Genomic DNA, 22,298 nt, shown 5'->3' with positions numbered 1-22,298 from the left:
GGGAGTTTTTATGTGGAAAAACATCTTAATGATATAAAAAAAATAAAAACAATAATAATGTTCTTTTGGGATATTGGAGTGCATTAAATTGAATCTGGGGGGGGGGGGGCTATATTGGAAGAATACACTCAGAAAGAAAGAACCTGAGTGGCAATTTAGGTTAGCAGCAATGTTTCCCCCAGGACTTAATGATGCAATTTCCATTTCCCCTATTTTGTATGATTTACTGCTACAGTGTAGGAGTGAGCTAGTAAGCTATGAGATGGGTTTATGAAATATATATTTTTTATGAATATATAAAGAGTTTTTCATAATTGTTATTTTAGAGATGTTTTTTAAAAAATTATACCTTCTATGACATTTTATGTTTTTGTATACCCAGTGATGATACAATTATTGTATGGCTTTAAATGTAAGTTTTGGTAATGATTGGTTGACCAATCCAGGTATTGTTTAGATTATTTAAATAGCAAATGCATTTTGTGTTTTTCTATATTCTGATGAAGTCTCCTACTTGTGGGATGAAAGCACTCAATATTTTATGTAATAAAGTGGGATATGTAGTTCTCGGTTTGTTTCAGATTCTCTTTATTTTTACTGTCTGCAAGAAGCCAGCCAATTGGCATCCTGCAATTCTACACAAATCCTTTTATTGTTCTTCACTTGAACAGCTGAGGTAGGGTACTACTAATTGGTACCGGCACAGGGAGTTGGTTGAACCAGCTATGCTTCTGTCACTGGAAAACCACAAATTTTATATTCTTGCTATGCAAGTCCTCAAAATAGAAGAAATCCTTGAAGCCTATTAGCCCCCCCCCCCCTTCTTTCTTCCTTAAAATTTCAGTGAAGGGCTATAGCCTCAGATTAAAGACCAGCTAAATTCTTAATGGCTACAGAGTAATCAGCAACATGGCTTTAAGATAAGCTATAGGATCGCTACAGCCCTGCTATCCATAATGAATAACATTCTTAGGGCCAGAGAGTCTAGCTAATTGAAGATATCTTTCTATTGTTTGTGAAAGCTTTTGATTTTGTACACCATCATAGACTACTCAGTGAGATTCACCTGTACAGTATAATGGATTACTCAGGGAGACTCACCTGTACAGTATTAAGAACATGGAACTTTAATAGTTCAACAGACATCTTAAGCAATAACCTTTTGGGTCACTAATGACTGTTCACAAGACTAGGTTACCTGAAGCACACAAAAAATCAGCTACCTTGATCATATATTGAATATTTACTGAAAGAGTGAATGCCCTTAATATATTGGAATATGACTTGACAACTTTCATTTTCAGTCTGAGCATTAACAGTGCTGTTGCCAAAGTCCAAGCTTGTCTGGCTACTTGCTACAGAACTCATTGACTACTCACAAGAGACTAGGGTAACAACAGGCAAAGGTGTCATTCTTCTCACATTAGAATATGTTTTCCCAGAGTTTTCAGGCACAGCTGGCAAGATGTTAAACAAAAAGCAAAGAATGGAGAATAAAATGTTCTGCTTGGTAATAGGGGCATCGTGCAGAAATTATCAGTGCCACACCCATGCTAAGGTAAATGAGCTTCAAGTATCACACACTAAGCCATTCATGTGTACTTTTAATTCTCAAAATACTAAACATAGGTAGGTGCACTTCTCTTCACAGTACTCTACGGCTAAAATCTGTTTCTAGATCCTTCAAATCTAGCAGTCAGTCTGCAATCAGGAAATATTTTCACATATATTCCACTGCTCTTCTGAAGCACTGAAAATTCTACATACTTTGTGGTGGAATTCCCTTCCTGCTAAAATAACTATATTTAAGTTCATGAAATCCTGCAAGGAATTTCACTAAAGAGGCCACACTTGCACTTGTTTAAACCAAGTCAAATAATTCAGATAGACTGAAGGCTTAAACATTTCCCTTTCTAACTAATCCTTAGTTTGCAACATGCTGAATTTATATTTTCAACTCAATTGTTTCTTGTATTAATTTATACTTTCTGCAATATACATTACAAATTAGAAGTTATGTACTCACCATAACGTTCCATCTGAGTAGGTGACTTCATTCGGATGCAACCTGTGGGTATCGGATCCGATCTCGGATCCGAGCCGGCAATTCAAAAGCTTAGGCTCCGAGCTCCTAGCTCCTCCCTCTTACCCATAACCCCTTGCCAAGCCCTGACTGACCTCAGATTGAGTTTGCCTCAAATACTGACCACAGTATACTAAAAACAGCATAAATACTCGCTCTATAAAGGTCAGGGGATGGAGGGATGGTTACATCGAATGAAGTCACCTACTCAGATGGAACGTTATGGTGAGTACATAACTTCTAAATCTGAAGTAGGAAGACTTCATTGTCTGCAACCTGTGGGACAGAGTCCCTAGCTACATGAATCTTGGGCCATCATGGAAGGATGTTCCGAGCACCGCTGAGCCAAAGGATGCTCTTCCTCTAGAAACAACATCCACCTTGTAATGAGAAATAAAAGTATGAGGCGAGGCCCAAGTAGCTGCCGCAGATATCATCCAACGAAACACGGGACTTAAAGGCGGCTGAGAAACTGCCCTAGTAGAATGAGCCGTAACCCTCTGAGGGCAGGTCTGCCTGAAGTGTCATATGCCTGCAATATGCAATTAGCAATCCATTTAGATAGAGTGACTTTAGACACTGCTTTACCCAGAGCAAATTTAGCAAAGGAGACGAACAGCTGATCTGATTTCCTGTGGCCAGCTGTCCTGTTAATATAAAACGTAATTGTCTATGAACATCCAATGAATGCAATTTGTATTCCCCTTTGTTTGAATACTTGGGAAAAAAGACAGGCAAATTGATTGACTGGTTAATATTGGATTCAGAAGAGACCTTCGGAAGAAAAGATGGATTGGTCCTGAGGCACACCCTATCAGGAAAGAAAGAAAGGTAAGGCGGTTTGACACAAAGAGCCTGAAGCTCAGACACCCTTCTGGCTGAAGTGATAGCTACCAGAAAAGCAGTCTTCCAGGAAAGGAATTTTAAATCAGCAGAAGCTGCAGGCTCGAAGGAGGAGCAGTAAGGGCCTGCAGGACTAAAGACAAGTCCCAAGGCGGTACAACCTCCTTGACTGGAGGCCTTAATAAAAAAACTCCTTTGAGAAAGGTTTTGCATAATTTCGCTGTCATAAGGGAGGTGTGGCCTGTCCAGTGTCATAATGCGAGATAGCCGCCAATTGTACCTTAATCGTGGAAGAACTGGCCCCTTGATGAAAGAGGTCTGTTAGAAAATCTAGCACCGCAGAGATAGGTGCTGAAAAAGGATCTACAGTTCTCTGTCCTGCCCATATAGAGAACCTCTTCCATTTACTCCGATAAACCTGTCTGGTGGAAGGTTTATGAGCAGCCACCAAAATGGCTTTGACCGGTGAAGAGATACGGAGTCCTAATTAAGGTTGGAACTGGAGCAGCCAAGCTGTCAACTTCAGGGTTCACAGATTGGGAACTGGCATTCCCAGAGGGTGAGAGATGAGATGCGAAATTGGATCCAGAATCCATGGTGGATTGATTTTGTGAGACCATACGAAGGGGAACCAAGGTTGTCGAGGCCAGAATGGGGCAATGAGAATCATTCTGCTCCCCAAACTGTTGGCTTTCTGCAGAAACCTCTGCATCAGAGGAAGTGGAGGGTAGGCATAAAGGAGACCGGGAGGCCAAGCATGCACCAGAGCATCCTCGAACTCCCTGGTGGGGAAGTAGAGCGAAGAAATTGTCGCATTTGGCGTTTGAGGGAGAAGCAAAAGATCGCAACAGGGTTGCCCCAACGGCAAAAATCTTCTTCGCTACTTGAAGGTTTAGGGACCACTCGTGTGGAGAAAGGATGGTGCGACTGAGCTTGTCCGCAAGGATGTTGGACTTTCCCGGAATGTGCGTTGCTATCAGAAAGCGTTTGGTGGAAATTGCCCATTCCCAGACTCTCATGGCCTCTCGACAAAGGGATAAGACCTGGTTCCTCCTGCTTGTTGATATACCAGACTACGGACATGTTGTCTGTCTGAATCGCAATAGTCCCTGTAGGAAGAACGTGGTGAAGTGCTTGCAACGCTAGGAGCACCGCCCTCATTTCCAGGACATTTATATGCAATGACGTCTCTGTGGGATTCCACGTGCCTTGGACAATCTTTCCCAGAATGCCCCCACCCGAGGCAAGAAGCGTCCGTGGTCACTGTGGCTCGGGAAATGCAGCAAAGGGTCTTCCTGCTAGGGGCTCCGGAGAAAGAAGCCACCACAGAAGGGAGTCCCTGCACGCTCTGCTGACCGCAATCGGGCGTTTAGAGAGAACAAAGAGGAGACCACTGAACTTGAAGGGTCCATTGAAGAACCCGCATGCGTGGCGGGCATGAATTAGAAGCGGGATAGCTGCCGCCATAGAACCTAGGGCCCTCAGGACCCGAAGCTGCAGTTGGTGAAGGTTGAAGGATTGCTGTCACATGACACCTCAGGCTGACGATACGGTCTGGGGTGAGGAAGGCTCGCATTGATCTGGTGTCTAGTCTTCCTCCTATGAAATCTATAATTTGAGTTGGATTCAAAAAGATTTCTCCCAGTTGATCGTGATGCCCAGCCTTGGTGCTAGTTGAAGGAAGTAATCCCTGGCTGAGCACAGAAGATGCCTTGATGATGCCGTCAGGAGCCAGTCGTCCAGGTACGGAAAGACCTGTAATCCCTGGAGCCTCAGGTGGGCCGCTACCACCGCTAACACCTTGGTAAACACCCTGGGGGCTGAGGTGAGACCAAAGGGGAGGACCCTGAACTGATAATGACTGGCTCCCAGCCGGAAGCGAAGAAACCTCCTGGATCGTCTGTCCATCCTTATGTGGTAGTACACATCCTTGAGGTCTATGGAACACATCCAGTCGTTCTCCCTCAAAAGGGGGAGTATAGATTGCAGGGTGACCATCCGGAACTTTTGTTTGGTTACTGACAGGTTCAACAGGGAAAGGTCTAAAATTGGTCTTAAGTCCCCCGTCTTCTTTGGCACCAAAAAGAACCTGGAGTAAAACCCTAATCCGGCTTGATCTGGGGGGACGCGCTAGATGGCTCTTTTTTCTAGCAGCTGCTCGATTTCGAGCTGCCGCCTCCTTGGTCGGGTGGAACATCTGGGAGGCTGCGAGATTTGGGAATCTTGATAAGGGGTATTGAATATCCTCTGGATATGAGTCGAAGCACCCAACTGTCTGTTGTTATGGACTCCCAAGAAGTCAGGTGCATCGAAACCGCCCCGACTGCCTCCAGAGACGGACAGCCGGGCAACCCTTCAGGGCTGCTGCGTGGGTCTCTCAGAGAAGGTTCTCTGGACCCAAAATTGCCAGGAGCCCCTGCCTCTGGCACGACGACCTCCCGTCCTCCTCTGCCACGGAAGGACTGGTTATCCGGAGCAGGTTGGGACTGCTGCGACTTCGGAACCACATCTTCTTCTGTCCCTTTTGGTTCTTAGAGAAGGACCTCTGGGGAGCTGAGAAGCGGACTCCGACGGCAGACAGCGTCTTCCCGTCCTTTTCGCTCTGGACTAACGTGTCGCGAACAGTCTTGCCAAACAAGGCAGAACCATCGAAAGGGGCATTCGCGAAGGTCGCCTTGAAGGGCTCAGCAAAATCACAATGGCGGAGCCAGGCCTGTCGCCTCATGACAAGGCCTGCTCCGCTGGCTCTAGCGGCTCCCTCAGTAGCATGAGACAGCAGCCGCATAGATGTATTGGATACAGATCTGAGAGTGGCCATTCGGTGGAGTAAACCTGTTTATCCTCACCGAGATGGACTCGGGGAGATGCAGCGTATTCTTTAATCAGATCTCACTGCATCCTAATGACATGTGCCATATAGTTCAGCGCTCTCAAAGAGAAGGTCGCTGAACTAAACACTCGCTTCCCAATGCGATCCATCGAACGGGACTCCTTGCCCGGAGGATGGACGGAGGGACTCTCCTGGGCCAATTCCCTCTTCGTGGCTGCAGCCATCATCATGGCATCAACTGGGGGACCCTTACTCCAGTGGGTGCGGTCTGATGGAGGAGAAAGAATGCGGTCCGGGCGCTTAGGGATAGGCTCAATGGTGTCCGGATCCTTCCACGCCCTGATAGATATAAGATCTACCAGGGGTCAGCAGGAGGGACACCCAAGAGGTAGAAGGGCCGCCTCGAATGCCTCCAAGAACACAGACTCGTCCGAAGAAGCCTTGGGGCAGACCACCCCCTGATCCTTAACATCTCCATGATGTCTCCAAATGAGACGTCCTCAGGGGTGACCTAGGGAGCCTTCCCTTCATCCAAGTCCGTGTCTTCAGTGACGGACTCAGGGGAGTCCATGTGCCTCCTCTTGCACTTGCGCTTCGAGGTACTTCATCGGGGCTGTCCGAGGAGTACTCTTCAGCAGATGGATGTTCCAAGGGAACCACTTGGCACATCGAGGCGGGCTGTCCCTGGGACCGGCTGGTGGGGCCCTGGCCCAACTGCAAAGGAGTGCGGGATGGAGCCGTGGCAGGGACCGGGGGTCCGGATGTCCTCGACAGTGCCCTTTCCATAACGTTGAAAGCCGAGGGGGAGCCAGCTTGTCTAAGCCCCGAGAGCAGACGCCCACTCGGATCCGACGACGGATCGGAGTCGGAGCGAAACCGCCGGATCCGAGACCAGTGTGCTCCGATCTGGACGGAGCCGAAGACACACCAGCTCCTCGGATCCGAGGCTCGGCCCTCGGCTCGAGAGGTCGGGTCCGGTACCAAGCACTCAAGGGATGGGACGGATCCGAGGTGCGCCGACCAATCGGATCCAACCCACCCCGGATCCAAATCTGCACGGCACGAAAGCTCGAACCCGTGGTATGGGTCGGAGAAGGAGCTACGGGCGAAAAAGGGGTCGGCCCCTCCCGGTTGGGGGCTAGGAGCACTCCATTTGCATTTGGGCCTGGATGAATTTCCTCATCATCCGGTCCATATCAGCTTCGCTCATCGAAAAGGTCGATCTAGAGGAGGCCACCGGCGGACCTAGAGAACCGCCTCGGTGACCTCCTGGAAGGGCTAGCCTCCTCCTCCTCGGGTCCAGGAGAGAACCGAGGGAGTGGAGCCGAGGAGGAGGAAGGCTAGAAGGCACAGGGAAGCCCGCTTAGATGGAGGAGCCGAGCTGGAAGCCGGCTCTCCTCTTGTGGTGCTTCTCCTGTGCCTCTCCTTCTGTCTCTCCCTAGTAGAATCCTTCCCCTCCGGCAGTTTTAAGGGAGGTTGAGTCCCAGCGGAGGGGGAGAACTCACAGCAACAAGTTGCTGACTGGAGGGCAGAGGCGAAGCAGTATCTGGGGTAAAAGACCCGCCAGCACTAACCGACCTCCGTTCCTTAAAGCCCGGGTTGAACCCTGCACAAATGGTACAACCAGAAGACAGGTGTTCAACCCCCAAGCATTTAACGCACGAGTGTGGCCATCCGCTGGGGACAGCTTATGGCCATACTACATTCAAAAGACAGCCTTAGGGGCTTCAGACATTACACCTAAGGCCTAAACACACACACACACAAACAACTACGAAAAACCCGAGAAAAATTAACTAAAGAGGGAGGAAAGCCTTAACCACACACAACACTAAGTATATTTGTAACAAAAAGAGAATTTGAACAATTTTCCTGTCAGAAAACTACACTTATCTCAAAACCACGCCAGGAGCTCTAGAATTCCGTTGCTTCTTGAAAAGCGGCAAACGAAATCTGAGGTCAGTCAGGGCTTGGCAAGGGGTTATGGGTAAGAGGGAGGAGCTAGGAGCTCGGAGCCTAAGCTTTTGAATTGCCGGCTCGGATCCGAGATCGGATCCGATACCCACAGGTTGCAGACGAATGAAGTCTTCCTACTTCAGATTATAAGTTTCAGTGTCTTAAATAAGTCCATAACAGTAACAAGACTCATAGCAGACTTCTAAGGCCAGATATCTGTAACCAAAACTACCTGCTGCTACCTCTAAGACAACCAGTGTCAGGTACCATCTTGACCAAAACGTTGGCTAAATAAGCATAGTATTCCCATTCTGCTGTCTCTCCTCTAACCCCTTGTACAATCAAGTGAGGCATATGGAAGATCAGAAAAACCAGGGCAAAAATCACCTTGGGGTATTCACCAGATACTTCATGTAAGAACATCTCTTCACCAGTGGCACCCCTCAAGGCAGACCTGATATCTGCTCCATAGTTTTGAATTTTCATGAGTTAAGTGTTATTTTATACATAATTAAGTCTCACATTTATTATGTTTAGTATTCAGTGTAGTCAGTGTGGGTTTTATTTGTCCACACATTTCAAGTATTTATCCTACTGAAAGTTTTATGGTGTATTTTACAATGTCTTTTGCATGGCATATTTGTCATTATGTATGTGAATAAAGTATTAGACCCCATCTGTTTATTCCTATTTTCTTAATCCTTAACTTGCATGATTTACAATATTTCTTTCTAAAAAGACTATTTTGTTGGAGAAAGGTAAATGGTACAAAATGCACAGATGTAATGAGAAAAAGAAGTCAGTGTTTTAGTTTTCTCTCATTAATTGTGTCACAGTTCACAGGTTCATAGGCAAGTACTCGGTTAGCTGCCCTCATGGGCCACTTCAAACATAGCCAATTTCTCTTTTTGTGCTTGATTAATCGATCCCATTTGGTTAGACATTGGCATTACCCCTAGTGAGAATAACTGGAATCATATAATAGTTGATTTGAGGGGGACCCATGCATAGGATAAAGCATTTAGAAGTCTCTGTCCATTGGTACAGAGGCAATCCTGCGCTAAACTTTGTTTCAAATCCATACATCCAATATGCTCTTGAATATGGACAGGGATACATTTTGCTTTATATGAATGAGGAGTCTGTTTCAGAGCAGTGGTATCTTCTGAGATATACCTGTCTCTCCAAACCATTCTGTTTATGTTGCAAAAGAGGTTTAGATTTCTAGTTCAGCTATTTCTGACACCATATGACTTACTTGATGTGCAGTAAATCCATCATTATTGGGTTGCAGGATTCCTTGTATGCCTGGCACAGGTAATCTCTTAGCAGTTTGTAGGATACTGAGTATTTTGACAGAGTTTTGAGTTGGTCCATGTAGGACATGTTGTTGCACTGTGGGTGTTCCAGCTGTTGAATGTGTTTGGACAAATACATGCCAAAGGAGGCATTCCACTCAATGGCTGGCCTAATCAGGACTGGGTAAATGGGAACAACAACATCCCTAGATCTAGACACGATCATTTTATTTAGAAGCTGTGCAATATAGAAGGACTTTATTACAACAGTGAACACATTCTGGTCAAACCTCACGACACTGTCCACATAAGTTCCCAAATCCTGATTAACTGGGACAACTCTTACGGGCGTATTGTCAATGTGATAGTTCCTGGGTTGATATCTTCCCAAGGGATACAATAATATATTTGTCTGGCATTTAGTTTCAGTCCATGATTTTGGAACCAGTTAATTGTTTGAGACAAACCTTCCTGCAGGACAGTTAAGTCATCTGAGAATTCAATGACTGCTCATACCTTGCAGTCATCTGCAAACTTAGTCAGCCAGAGCCCTTTGGTATTGGCTTTTACTTCAGAAAAGTAGATGCCAAACTGGACAGGAGATGTCCCAGCAAAAAACCCTTGTGGACTCCACTGGTGACTGGTTTGAGGAAGCAACTTCCTCTATTTTGATTTCCTGCAGCCTGTCTGTGAGCCAGTTGTCAATCCAGCAGGAGACATAGGGGTTTATTCTCAGTTTATTTAGCATTTCTGCTTTGCGTGATTGTACTGGCCAAAGCATTTGACACAGTTCGCCAAAGTATGTGATGTGTACTATTTTATCTTCATCACTTGCTTTGGTGATTTTTTTCAAAAAAGACTTCTAGGTTGACTAAGCATGAGCTACTATTGATGAATCCAAAGTGAAACAGGTACAGCGTTTGGAAGTTCCCAAAGTCCTGGTTGATTAGTTCCATAAGTCTTTCCATGGATTTGCATATGAGGCTGATCAGCTGTATGGGTCTGTAACTGCCTGGGTCTGAGGAAGATCCCCCTTATGTAGAGGAATTACTGTGGCTGTTCTCCATTCGCTTGGTACAAATCCTGTATGGAGGCTGAGATTGAACAGTGTTGTTAGGGGTGTGGCTAAATTGTACTTCATACTTTTTATGATGCATCCAGGGATATTATCGGGATAGTACTGTTCCCATATTAGTCAGGACAAGATCCAAGATGTTATTCCTCCTGTGGGTACTCCGACAAATTGTTCCAGGGGAGTTTGATAAGTCCAGGAATCTGTCCTTGTGCACTAGTGGTGGTGTAGGTTTTCCAGTCTGCAGTTGTAATGTTTAGATCACCTAGGAAAATAGCACTGGGTTTAATACTGAGTGATGCTAGTTCCTGTAGGCAGGCATTGTGGCTTTCTTGCATCATAGAGGGAGCTCTACAGCTAGCTAATATATGGTATATGACCTTTCTGATGGTTATTTGGACATGAAGAAGCTCTACCCAGGGGTAGGCAACCTATGGCATGCATGCCAAGCGTGGCATGTGGAGTGATTTTCAATGGCATGTTGACTGTGTGTGAGATAATAGAGACAGAGTGAGTGAGTGAATGCATACATGCATGTATGAAAGCAGAAGCGACTGTGTGTGAGACATCAGAGACAGAGTGAGTGAATGCTTGTATGAAAGCTGAAGAGACTGTGTGGGTGAGCAATCGGAGTGAGTGAGTGAGTGAATGCATGTATGAAAGCTGAAGACACTGTGTGGGTGACCGATCAGAGTGAGTGAATGAATGCATGTATGTATGTATGAAAGCTGAAGAAACTGTGTGTGAGTGAACCCACTGTTCCACATTGAACAGAAGTGGCGCCGCTTTGCGATTTTTGATTGGCTTGTATACTGGTACAGCCCGTGATATAAAGACTTTTTTTTTTTTGGTCGCTTGGCTGGATGTGTCCCCTCCCGTCATTGCCACAACACTACTAAAAAGCTGACAACCCCTGCTCTAGTCCATCATGCTGCTTTACCATCTTTAATGTGAATCTCTTCTGAATGAAGAGTGATACAACTCCACCTTTGCCCTTTCCTAAGCAGTAGCTAATTTAAGAATGTGCAAGGCATTATAGCCCAGCACGGCCGGAGTGCTTTCTGCTATTTTAAACTATGCCTCAGTCACTACACAGATGTCAATGTCCTCCAGGGTGAGAAGGGCTTGTGGGGAGAGGAGCCTCTAGTATTGATCAGTAAAACCTTCATATTTTCTGTTGCTTGTTTTGCTATGTTGACAGTTTTTTCAAATTGGCATAGTCTAAAAAAAGCACTATGGGGTTGGACAATGTCTTTGCCAATAACAGAAACCCTAGAGAAGACAAGATGCAGGCAATCCCCAGCGAAGCAGTGTGGTTATATCCTCTCAGGCTGACAAATACTGGACTCCCTTTGAATGACATCAAAAACTTGGTCAGTTACTGAAGTTAATTATATTTTGCTCATATCGTGGCATCATATTCATAAACTTCAATTTTATGATACTTTCCTAAACAAAACTGGCATTTAGAGGTAAACTCTTTTGGGAGGATATCAGTACAAAAAAGCATCTGTTGATAATTTTTGCTGGGGCTGTTATCAGTAAATAAACAGCAACAACAGTTACACCATCTTTCTTTATATAAAACTCTTTTTTAATACAAAAAAGAACATCATGGTATTTATCTCTGATAACAAAGAAAATACTTAAGGAAGTGTAAATTAGTAATGCACAGAGTAGAGTGACTACTAAATTCAGGTGAAAAGAAGACATGCAAAACAATTTCTATTCTAACTAGGATCTTCCTAGCTGCCATAGTTTGAGATTGAAGAGTCACCCATCACTGTGGGTTATGCTCTGTTTAAAAGACTGAGGCAAGGACTATCCTCCACCTGGTAAGCTGAAATCTCATTCAGTTTTTATTTATTTATTTTATTTAAATTTGTTGACCGGGAGTGTCCGACTGGACGTAGGTCTATTTTCAGCCGAGGCCCGGGGAGAAAAGCTCCACAGTTAAAATAAACAGACAGTAGTTACATTGGATTACATAGCGATTAACAATTTAACATAGCAATTACTTACAACATATTTACAGATGAAGAACATAGTACATCAGTAGACAACTAGAATCTTTATCTGTGAAGTACATAACAGAGATTAACAAATATTACAATGAGAAGTTCCTGCTGTATAATAAGTACTAGGCTTATGAGCATCTGAGCTTGCTATAATCAAGGTAGTTAGTGGAGTGGAAAGAAAGGTAGTGGTTGGATGGGGAGGGTGATATTAGAGTGGAAGTTGCAAGGGCATAGCCAGCATGTTTTAGGTGCGCTTTTAGTAAAGTTTTGAAGTGGGTGCATGATGGTACGGAGGTAACTGTGGGTGGAAGGGAGTTCCATAATGTGGCTACGGTGCAAGAGAATAGTGCTTCACCAGCAGAGTTATTGGCTTTAGTGATCTGCAAGTGATTTTTGTTGCTGGATCTTAGTGGTCTGGTGGTGCGATAGGGTTGGAGTAGATTCTGGAGGGATGGGACATTTAGTGGATGGTTTACTAGTTTGTGGGCGAGTGAGAGTTAATACCACTGAAGGAGGTAAGGGAGTTCAAGCCAGCCCAGTTCAGCAAGTGAGAGACAGTGGTGACTACTGTAGGATGCCCCTGTGGCGAATTTGGCGATTTTGTTGTAACAGGTCCCTAGCTTGTTTAGATCGCATTGCCTTAGGTTGGTATATATTGGAGAGGCATAAAGTAGGGTGGAGATAAGGTGGGAATTTGCTATTGAAATCTTTGCTGCTTTGGTGAGAAATTGCTTATTTCTGTATAACGCTCCTAGTTTTTTGTGGACTTTTTTTATGGTCATGGATATGTGAATGTCAAATTTTAGTTTATTGTCTATTTCCACTCCTAGCAATCTGGTGTGTTCAGTTGGGTATATATAGTGGTGTTGTCTTTTGCTGTGATGTTAAAGTGAGAGTTGTTTTGAGTATGTTTGGTGGGTTGGAAGATGAGTAGTTTAGTTTTGTTTGGGTTGAGTATTAATTGGGCATCGGATAACCAAGTTTCAACAGAGGAAAAGTCTTCCTGTGTGACTTTTTGCAGTTTTGGTAGGGACTGGGCTGAGCAGATGATGGCTGAGTAATCTGCGTATTGTATGAGTGTGCCATGTTTGGTGGCAGAGGCTAGATTATTGGTGTAAACAGAGAAGAGTAGGGGTCCAAAGATGGATCCTTGGGGAACCCCTATCGAGACAGATAGTTGGGGAGATGTATCATTCTGCCATACAACGGATTGTTGGCGGTCAGACAGGTAACTCTGAAACCAGTTGGTGACTGATTGTGAGAAGGATAGGTTATTGAGGACAGAGATAAGTTGTTTGTGTGGGACCATGTCAAATGCTTTAGATAGGTCTAGGAAAGTAGCAGAGGAGAGATAGCCGTTGTTTTTATGCTGAAGGATAGTGTTAGTAAAGGAGAGTAAGGCAGTGGTGGTGCTATGGTTTGGTCGGAAACCATGCTGAGTACTGGAAAGGAGATTGTTAGTAAGGAGGTAGTTTGAGGCCTGAGAGTGTATGCATCTCTCTAGTATTTTGAAGAGTGAGTTTTGCAATTCTGCAAATATCCTTATTAACAATATGCTGACTTTTCTGACTGACAGTAAAGAGAACTCAGACCAGCTGAAAATGTATAATTTTCAAGTATTTAACTGGTATCTCTTGCAACCCATTCAGACATAATCTGCAAAAACAGAAATAACATCCTAAACAACCTGTAAACTGCGACATTCTAGGCATTTTAACTTTATAAATCTGTCATGTTAGCAAGAGTCAGAATTAGGGTTGCCAGCTCTGGAAATTGCCATTCCTGGACGCTTGATGGCCATCATAGTCAATTCAACATGACGGCCAGTCAGGTTGTCATACTGAACCCCACAGGTTGTTTATCTTCATTACAACAGAGGTATTGAAATAATGAATAAATAGGACAACAGACAATTTTTACAGCTTTGACAGTTTGAGCTTGTGCTATTGACACAAGAACAGTTAATTATGGCACAAAATGACAATCATGCATGAGTATAACAAAAACATATTACTTACATTTTACATTATACAGGTTACAGGCCTACAACAGTTTTTGACTAGTCAACACAAATGATTAACTTGAATTGTGTTAAGTTTGTGTTAAATAACATCACCAGCAAATTATTAAAATTTAACATCCAGTGTTCATGCAAACACAATCGTTAATCACTGTTGTTTAATTTCAGTAGCTGATGAACACTGCGAATAAACTCACAGAAATCACTGCACGACATGCTGAAATTTATCTTCACCATTAACTCTTTCACCAAGTCTGTTACACCTTCATCCAGTTAACTAATACTCAGCAGCCCACACTTGTCTAGCAGCTCCACACTATCATGCTTACCAAAAACATTAGTTCAGCGATCACTTAGTGACATCCTTTCGTAACTGGGCTCTCTAACGCCATAATTTCAAACATTTTCTTTGCGGTTCTGTGTTTAAGAGGGATTGTATGGCTGTCTTACTTCTACGCTGTTGGTGTTGGTGACTGAACCCATACCTGTCAAATGTACCTTATTACAAGGGACTTTTTTGATTCTTACAAAGTTCATGTTTCTCTCAGCTCCACATTAAAAGGTTCACACATTCAGTTTTAGGACTCTTTTTAAACTGAGTTCCCCTGATAAATAATACTGAACTGTATTAATGAATAAAAACACTTTTTATAAGCATAAAGTAATGCCTTTTCTCTGTGTGTGAGCTTCATAACTGAAGTTGTTAGGGAGCTGTTGGTAAGTGTTCCACATTCATTCCACCTATATGTTCCAGATTATGAGAGGTAGCATACCTCATTCTGGAGATGGAAGGTTGGGAACTATTAATTGCCAACTTATACCCTCCAAAGATTATAAATAGATGTCACTTTACTTACCAACCATCAACAGTACGATAACACTATTTATGGCAATATAGGATCAAATTCCTGGAGAAATCTCATCCTAACCTGGACACTGGATGGCAACTTTCAATTCCTGGACTGTCCAAGTGAATCCTGGATGGTTGGGCAACTCTAGTCACAACCTGCTATGCAAATCTACAATGGAAAAATGTGACACACAATTTGGTTCAAAGAATCTTTTTGTCTGCTTGCCCTTGGAAGGTACAATAAAAAGTAGGAAAGTCAAGCCTACAGAGTTGCCTATATTTGTTTATATTTTGGGGTGATTCTGGAACTTGACGGTTTTCCTGACAACAGAATTCACCACTTACCCAGTGCCAATTTGCAATGGTAAATACAGTTCTTTTACTGCTGATATGAGGACACGCCTCTTATATTTACCCAGAAGACAAGGAATAAAAGTTAATCAAGCTAGGAAAATCATGGCACTCTGACTAATTCAAGGACTGCTGGATCAGGAAAGGAAATACAGCTAAACGCTTACCTTCCATTGAAGAAATAAATTCCAAGTCTCCATCCATGTTTGTTGACAACACGTTGTAGAAACTATGCAGTTTATCACTGAGTGAGAAGTTCTGTAGCAAAAGTTAAACAACAAAAAAATTAACCTGCTAATTTAAGAACCAATTTCCAATTCTGCCTTGTAACTATAAAACGAAAGTGAAAAGTAGCATTACCTTTATTGAAATGCTCCACTGGTGGAAGTTAGCTGTTAAAGGCTGAGAAGCAAGTGCTTCCATCAAGTCTTTTGGGAAATTCTTAAACATCCTGCTCTGTTCAGCAGCTAGATAAACACAGACACATTTAATCATTAGTACTTAGCAATAATTAACAAAATGTAAATAATAAATCATGTGACTAACATGCCAGCTCTGTTAAAAACTCATGTTTTTTTATACCAGGTTTATTAGACAGAAAAACACACACAACTCACAGAGTTAAAACTATACAACCACAGATAATAGTAATGTGTTCATCTACATTACAATCATCTGCGTCATGTTTGTAGCCTTATAATACAATGCCTCATAGAACAATTAGATGATTTTCATAATGTCCCACAATGGTGCTACACCTTTCAACTAATACACAACAAACCCAACATTTAACAAAACAAAAAATAATATTTCAAGATACACAGCACTGAACCTGTTGCTACAGGTAACATTCACGCTGTAGCCCTCAGACATTAGTCTGTCTGCATTTTTTTTCAACCTAATACAGATTGGCATATATGCCAATGCAATACATGTTTTACACAGAACATCCCCATGTCTCATACGTTTAAACAGGTTCATCACAAATCTTCTAACTTGTACCACAGATCACATTTCTTTCTCATGAACTTAACTCTTTCTCTCATATTATCTCCTAAATCTAATTCCTTAACTTCATTCATCATACATTTAAGTTCTGATATTCTCAAATTGTCCTTTGAATTTCAGTGCCTTGTGATAACTTTCTTGGTCAGTACTATTATCAGTGATAATAAAGTATTTTTTTATTCCTAATCTCATTTGATCAGTGAAGTAATAACTCTTTTGTGAAGATTTCTATTCTGCAATTTTTCCAATAGGTCTGTAAAGCCACCTTTTAAATAAGATTAATTCTTTACATTCCCAAAAATATATGTCCACAGGATCCTAATTCATCCTCACCACACCTCCAGCAACATGATTAAACTTTAACATTTTACTTAGTCTAAGCTGCATACAGCAGTATAAATTAAGGCACTTCCATGCAAAGATAGTACAGTTGTGTAACAACTTTCCAAAAAAGTGTCCACCTGATCACTGTTGCAATATTCCAGACAAGTGGGTTATCACTGCTTTTATCCAGCTGGGTACCAAAGCTTAACCTTCTCTATGTCGTAAGTCTAATGTGCCACCGCTGCTCACAAGCATGGGGGTATACAGGTGGACATATCAGCAAAGATCCTCTGACTATCCCCAAACTAGAGTCCTGAAGACCACTGACAAACAAGTATCAAGAGACTTACAAATATACAAGTTTAAAAGGCAATCACATGATTGTAAGACCCCCCCCCCTTAGTCCTACGGTCTTACTACATGGCAGAAAAAAAGTGCGAGAAAGAATTATATAGAGAAGATGGTAACTAACTAAGAGGGAAAGGAGGTTGGGAAGGAATACTGCAAATATGATCAGTAGGACATCTACTATTATGGTAGGTTCTTACACAACTGTACTCTGTCCTGACAGAAATCACTGTTACAACACTTCAAACAAGTGGGCGATTCCCACACCTGAAGGGAAGATAAGAGGATGGGCTAGTTGACAGTGAACTGTCCAAGAGGCCAGAGAGGACTGCCCTAGCGAATGCTGCCCTGGACCTAGAAAAGGTGTCGCTCTTGCAGTGTTTAGTGAAGGTGTGTAAAGAGGATCAGGTGGCAGCTCCCAATATGGCTCTGGCATCCACACCTTTGTAGAAAGCTCCAGATGTCACTACCCTGATAGAGTGAGCTTGAGAGAAAGAGTTTGTCATGCAGGGAATAACAAAAGGAGACAGACTTGGAGATTCAGCTTGCAATAGTTTGCTTACATACTGGTTGGCCCATCTCTGAAGCCATGAATGAGACAAACAGTTGTTCAGCCTTATGAATAGATTTGGTATTGTCCTAATAGACCCTTAACTGTTTGTGAATATCCAGAGAGTATAAGAGTCTTTCTCCCCAGTTCTGTGGGTTGGGGAAGAAAGCAGGAAGATAGATGGCCTGGTTGAGAGACAGCTCATTGACTACTTTTGGCATGAAGTAGAGGGTTAGCCCTCAGGGTCAACCCTGTCTTTATGGGTATAAAGTAAGAAAAGTAGGAATAGTCATTAGTGCCTGTAGTTTTGAGACTCTCCCAGCTGAACTGACAGCCAGAAAGAAGCAGAATAGTCTTCCTTGTGCATAATTTGAAATTTGCTGAGGCTGCAACTCAAGGGGAGGCATAGTAAGCTTTTCCAGCATGAAAGTGAGGTCTCAATGGAATGGGTGCAGGCTTCCTAGGTGGGCTAAGGTACAGAAGCCCTTTAAGGAATTGTTTGACCTCAGGTCTAGACATAGCAGGAGGGCTGAGGGGCAGACAGGCAGTGATGGTGGATAGGTGGGCTTTAATGGAGGAGTAAACCAGACCTGCATCAATGAGCTCACACAGTTATGTTAGAACAGAAGGTACCTCTGACTTGTTGGGACCCTGATTATTCTACAGCACCAGAAAGAAAATCTTTTCCATTTGGCTATGAAGGATTTTCAAGTGGTGGGTCTCCTTGCTTCTTAGAGAACTTTAATTACTTCTTCTGAAAACTGGTGTCTGAAAGGAATCAGAACCCTATCATTCCCAAGCTGAGGCTTAGGGATGACAAGTTGTGATGTAGTAATGATCCTTTCTGCTGAGGTGATAAGGTCTACCCTGTGTGGCAGTTTGCAGTGTTTGCCTTTAGCTAGATGAAACATAAGAGGGATACAATGCTGTACTGGCCAAAAATAGGTGACTAGTAAGTTTTGTTTTCTCTTATTAGATCTTTAGCAGAACCCTTGAAAGGAGAGGTAATGGAAGAAGAAATAGAGTAACTTCCCTGTCCACTGAAAAGAGAAAGCATCTGTCATCCGGGCAGAGAGGCAAGGGTTCCTGGTGCAAAAGAGGGGCGATTGTTTGTTGTTCTAAGAGGTAAACAGATCTGAGGTGTCAACCAACAGTGAACAATGTCCAGGAACACTTACCTGTTCAGGGTTAATTTGCGAAGGTTCTCTAAGGCCCTACTTAATGTGTCTAGTAATACACTGTGCTGTGATGGGATATATATGGCAAGTAGAGACAAGCTTTTTTGGGTGGCCAGCTCCCAGGTCCTCTGTGTTAGTGTGTTGGTATGATCTGGTGCCTCCTTCCTTGTTTATGTACCACACGACTGTCATGTTGTCTATGAATACTCAAAGGGGACCTGGCTTCCAAATATGTGATAAGACCTGAACAGCTTGGATAAGAGCTCTTGCCAATTTCAAATTAACGTGCTCCCTTTGTAATTTTGTCTGCAATCTGCCCTGGACTTTGTGGGTACCTGCCCAAGCCCCACAGACATTGTCCAAGACCTCTGTGTACATCTCCTGAACTGAAATTGGCAGGGAGAAGGGGAGTCCTATGTTGAGTTTCACCTGATCCACCAACCAAGAAAGCTCCTTCCTGAGGCAATGTACGAGGGGGATCACAGTGCCTAGAGGATGATGATGGGAACAGACTGTTTTCAGGTACAACTGAATTTTCCTCATATGCAGTCTGGCAAGAGACAGCACTGGGATAGTGGTTGCCAAGAATCCCAGAGCTCTTAGGATTTCCTTGGTCAAGCACTAGTCAAGGAAATAAAGGCTGTGAAAATAAGCTATAAGATTCTGAACTTTTTCCTAGGGTAGGTAAGCCTGAATTTTTCTGGTGTCCACTCAGCAGATCAGAAACAATAGATCTTGGGTAGGCTGGAGGGAAGACTTTTTGTAGCCGACAGTAAACACCAAATGCAGGAGGAAGTTTACAGTGAACTGCAGATGCTGTAGTAGGATTTGTGATGAGGTACCCTGGATTAGCAGATTGTCTATGTAGGGAAAAATCTGAATTCTCTAAATTTGGCAGTATGCTATTACTGGTGCTAGACACTTGGTGAAAACTCCTGGGGCTCTGGCAAGTCCAAATGGCAAACCAGTAAACTGAAAGTAAAATTAGTCAGTACAGAACCTGGGGAATCTCCTGCAAGAGGGGCAACCAGGTAAATGGAAGTAAGAATTGAATTTCGAGAACTTTGGTGGCAATTAAATTTAAATGCCACCAACCACCCTGGCCTAAATGAATTTATTTCCATCATGCCACTACTGAAATTAAGATCTGCTAAATTATGAAGTATGATATTTAATGTAATAATTTTAATATATACTTTTATGAAACATGAGTATTTGCACTACATCCTTCATTCTGAATGTTAACTCTATTTTTAATTTCCTCATAAGAAAATATTATAAATTTAGCTTAGAAATGATTTTATAATTAATATAGAATAGTTTTATAACAAGTATGGTTTTTGAAAAGGACCACACAATCTATTTTTGGTTGCAATATGTTTTTGTGGAAGGGTATTAACAGTTTTGTATGACTTTTAGGTTAGAAAAAAATCTTTGATGAATTATTCATGAATGTTGAGATTTGATAGGCTGTTTTTAAACTAACTTATTTGAATAAATGATGGTTTTAATTAAGTAATTAACGTAAATAGGTATATAAATGGTTGTTTAGGGACTGTTTTCATGTTACATCTGATGAAGTCGCTTTGTTTGGAAGGACGAAAACGTACTATTGGAATAAAAGGCGTTAATGTGATATATATTTTTTGGCTTTGGTTCCGTTTTTATGCTTGACTTCGTACACTAATTTGGACTGATACAGTCAACTCCATTTGTTTATTCCCAGAGCTGCTGTCTTCTTGGTTATTGGTTTTTTTACTGGGAGTTGCCTTTGGTTTTTTCCTCTTCAAAAGAAGATAAATCCAAAGTAATTTTATGGGTTGTAGGAAGAGGATGGGCAGAAAATAAAGGACGTTTCAGGGCCACTATTGCCTTCAGCAGGCCTTGAGAAAAGTCAATCCATTCCATCTCCCTAGGTGGGGGAGGAGAACAGACAGGTTTAGTTTTTTGTCCTTTTTTTTTTCGGTGGGACATCCACCTGCACCAAAGTTCTGACCCCTGACATACCTCTATTAACTTACCAGAGATCTCTTTGTGATGTTATGAGGTACTGCCATCTGTGCCAGGGAGAGTAGAGCAGTACATGTGTACACATGCCAGCATAGCTAGCTGGGGTTTTGTAAAGAATGTTATTTCATTTGACTATCACACTGACTTGTACAGATTTTCTGTAAAGTTACTTGTGCTAAAAAATGCATCAACAGTAGGTCCTGCTGGACAGAAACAACGTATGCATGTATATGAGGTTGTACTATTGTAACTGATCAAATGTGTATGTTTATCAGAGAATCCTGGAAGGATGGAAAGTTAGAAATTGTGTTATAGCTTTCAGACGCTACCACAGATCTTAGCAAAGCTGTGTGTGTGTATTGTACCAGAATCAGGTGACCAGAGGTGATATCATCCTCTAACCAGCATCTGGTTTCTTTTGAACCCTCACAGCAGCACTCTGGAACCTGACCGGAAAGATTTCTGACACATCCACACAGACAAAGAGAGACATCATCTGGCTTTTACTGTGGTGAGACACTAAAGCACACATCCGCTTGCCTTGCTTTAGCAAGTAGTCAGGGAACAGTAATTCTTTAGTTAGTCAAGGACCCTTCATATATTGGAGGCAGCTGGGTGTGATATCAAACTTCAGTAGCTGGTGGGCTATTGTCACTGAAGGTGTGTGTACTCTCAGCAGCCACAAGGTAAAAATACAGTTTCATTTTCACAACAGTTTTATTTATTTTTGCTAGCTTAGTCAAGGAAAATAGGCAGGGATGTGAGCAGAGGATTATAGAAAGCTGACAAAGAACCAGTTGGCAAAAGTGTGCAAAGCCAAAGGACTGGTGCTTGCCAACCTGACTACAGAGGAAATTATTTCAGCCTTGGTCACAGCTGCAGCACGAACCAATAACCCAGAAGACAACTAGTCTAGTGATGGGGATATGCAGTCTTCAGAGGACAGTTCACCTTATCCTCAGAGAACTTAAAAATCTACCTGGAATTAAAGAGACTTGAATTGGAGGCCAGACGTCTGGAAGTAGAATCAGCTGAGAGACTGTGGAATTTGGAGGTTGAAGAGAAGGTAAAACAGATGGAGTTAGAACCAGCAGAGAGACTGTGGCATTTGGATGTCAAACAGAGATTGCGACATTCGGAGGCTGAAGAAAATGAGAAACAGTGCCAACATTAGAAGGGAATGCTGACTCTTTGACATGGTCAAGGAGGTAATGTCGAAGGGAATAACTGAACCCCAGAAGCAATAAAGGTCAGTAAATTTCTTTCACAGTTTACAGAGGGTGACGATTTTGATAGTTTTATTCATGTATTTGAAAGGGTATGTAAACAGTGTAATGCTGACCAAGGGCTCTGGGTATGGTTCCTGCCCCCCTTACTTCATTGTAAAGCTGCAACTGCTGTTTCTAAATTTTCTGATGCTGATTGTTTAAACTATGATAAAGTAAAACAACAATGGTTACTAGAATGCTTTAAGTTAACACCTGAAGCTTACAGAAAAAGTTTTGTGAACATAGGCACAAGGCAGATGAAAGTGTATGGCATTATATTGCTGAGTTAAG

General features: G+C 42.7%; 1 protein-coding gene across 1 annotated transcript in view; it reads right to left on the bottom strand.

Annotated features, from left to right (window-relative positions):
• GGH (gamma-glutamyl hydrolase) overlaps window positions 1-22,298 on the bottom strand; it is an 879,365-nt gene that overhangs the window by 115,006 nt on the left and 742,061 nt on the right. The window contains exons 6-7 of the mRNA XM_044067735.1: window positions 15,682-15,788; window positions 15,489-15,579 (exon numbers count right to left, since the gene is read on the bottom strand). Coding sequence (XP_043923670.1) covers window positions 15,489-15,579; window positions 15,682-15,788 — 198 coding nt within the window. The remainder of the gene's footprint in view (window positions 1-15,488; window positions 15,580-15,681; window positions 15,789-22,298) is intronic.

Source organism: Protopterus annectens, chromosome 1.part0 (genome assembly GCF_019279795.1).
Source record: "Protopterus annectens isolate FY-2018-M chromosome 1.part0, PAN1.0, whole genome shotgun sequence".
Classification (NCBI taxonomy): Eukaryota; Metazoa; Chordata; order Ceratodontiformes; family Protopteridae; genus Protopterus; species Protopterus annectens.
This window is presented reverse-complemented; position numbering and strand designations above follow the sequence as displayed.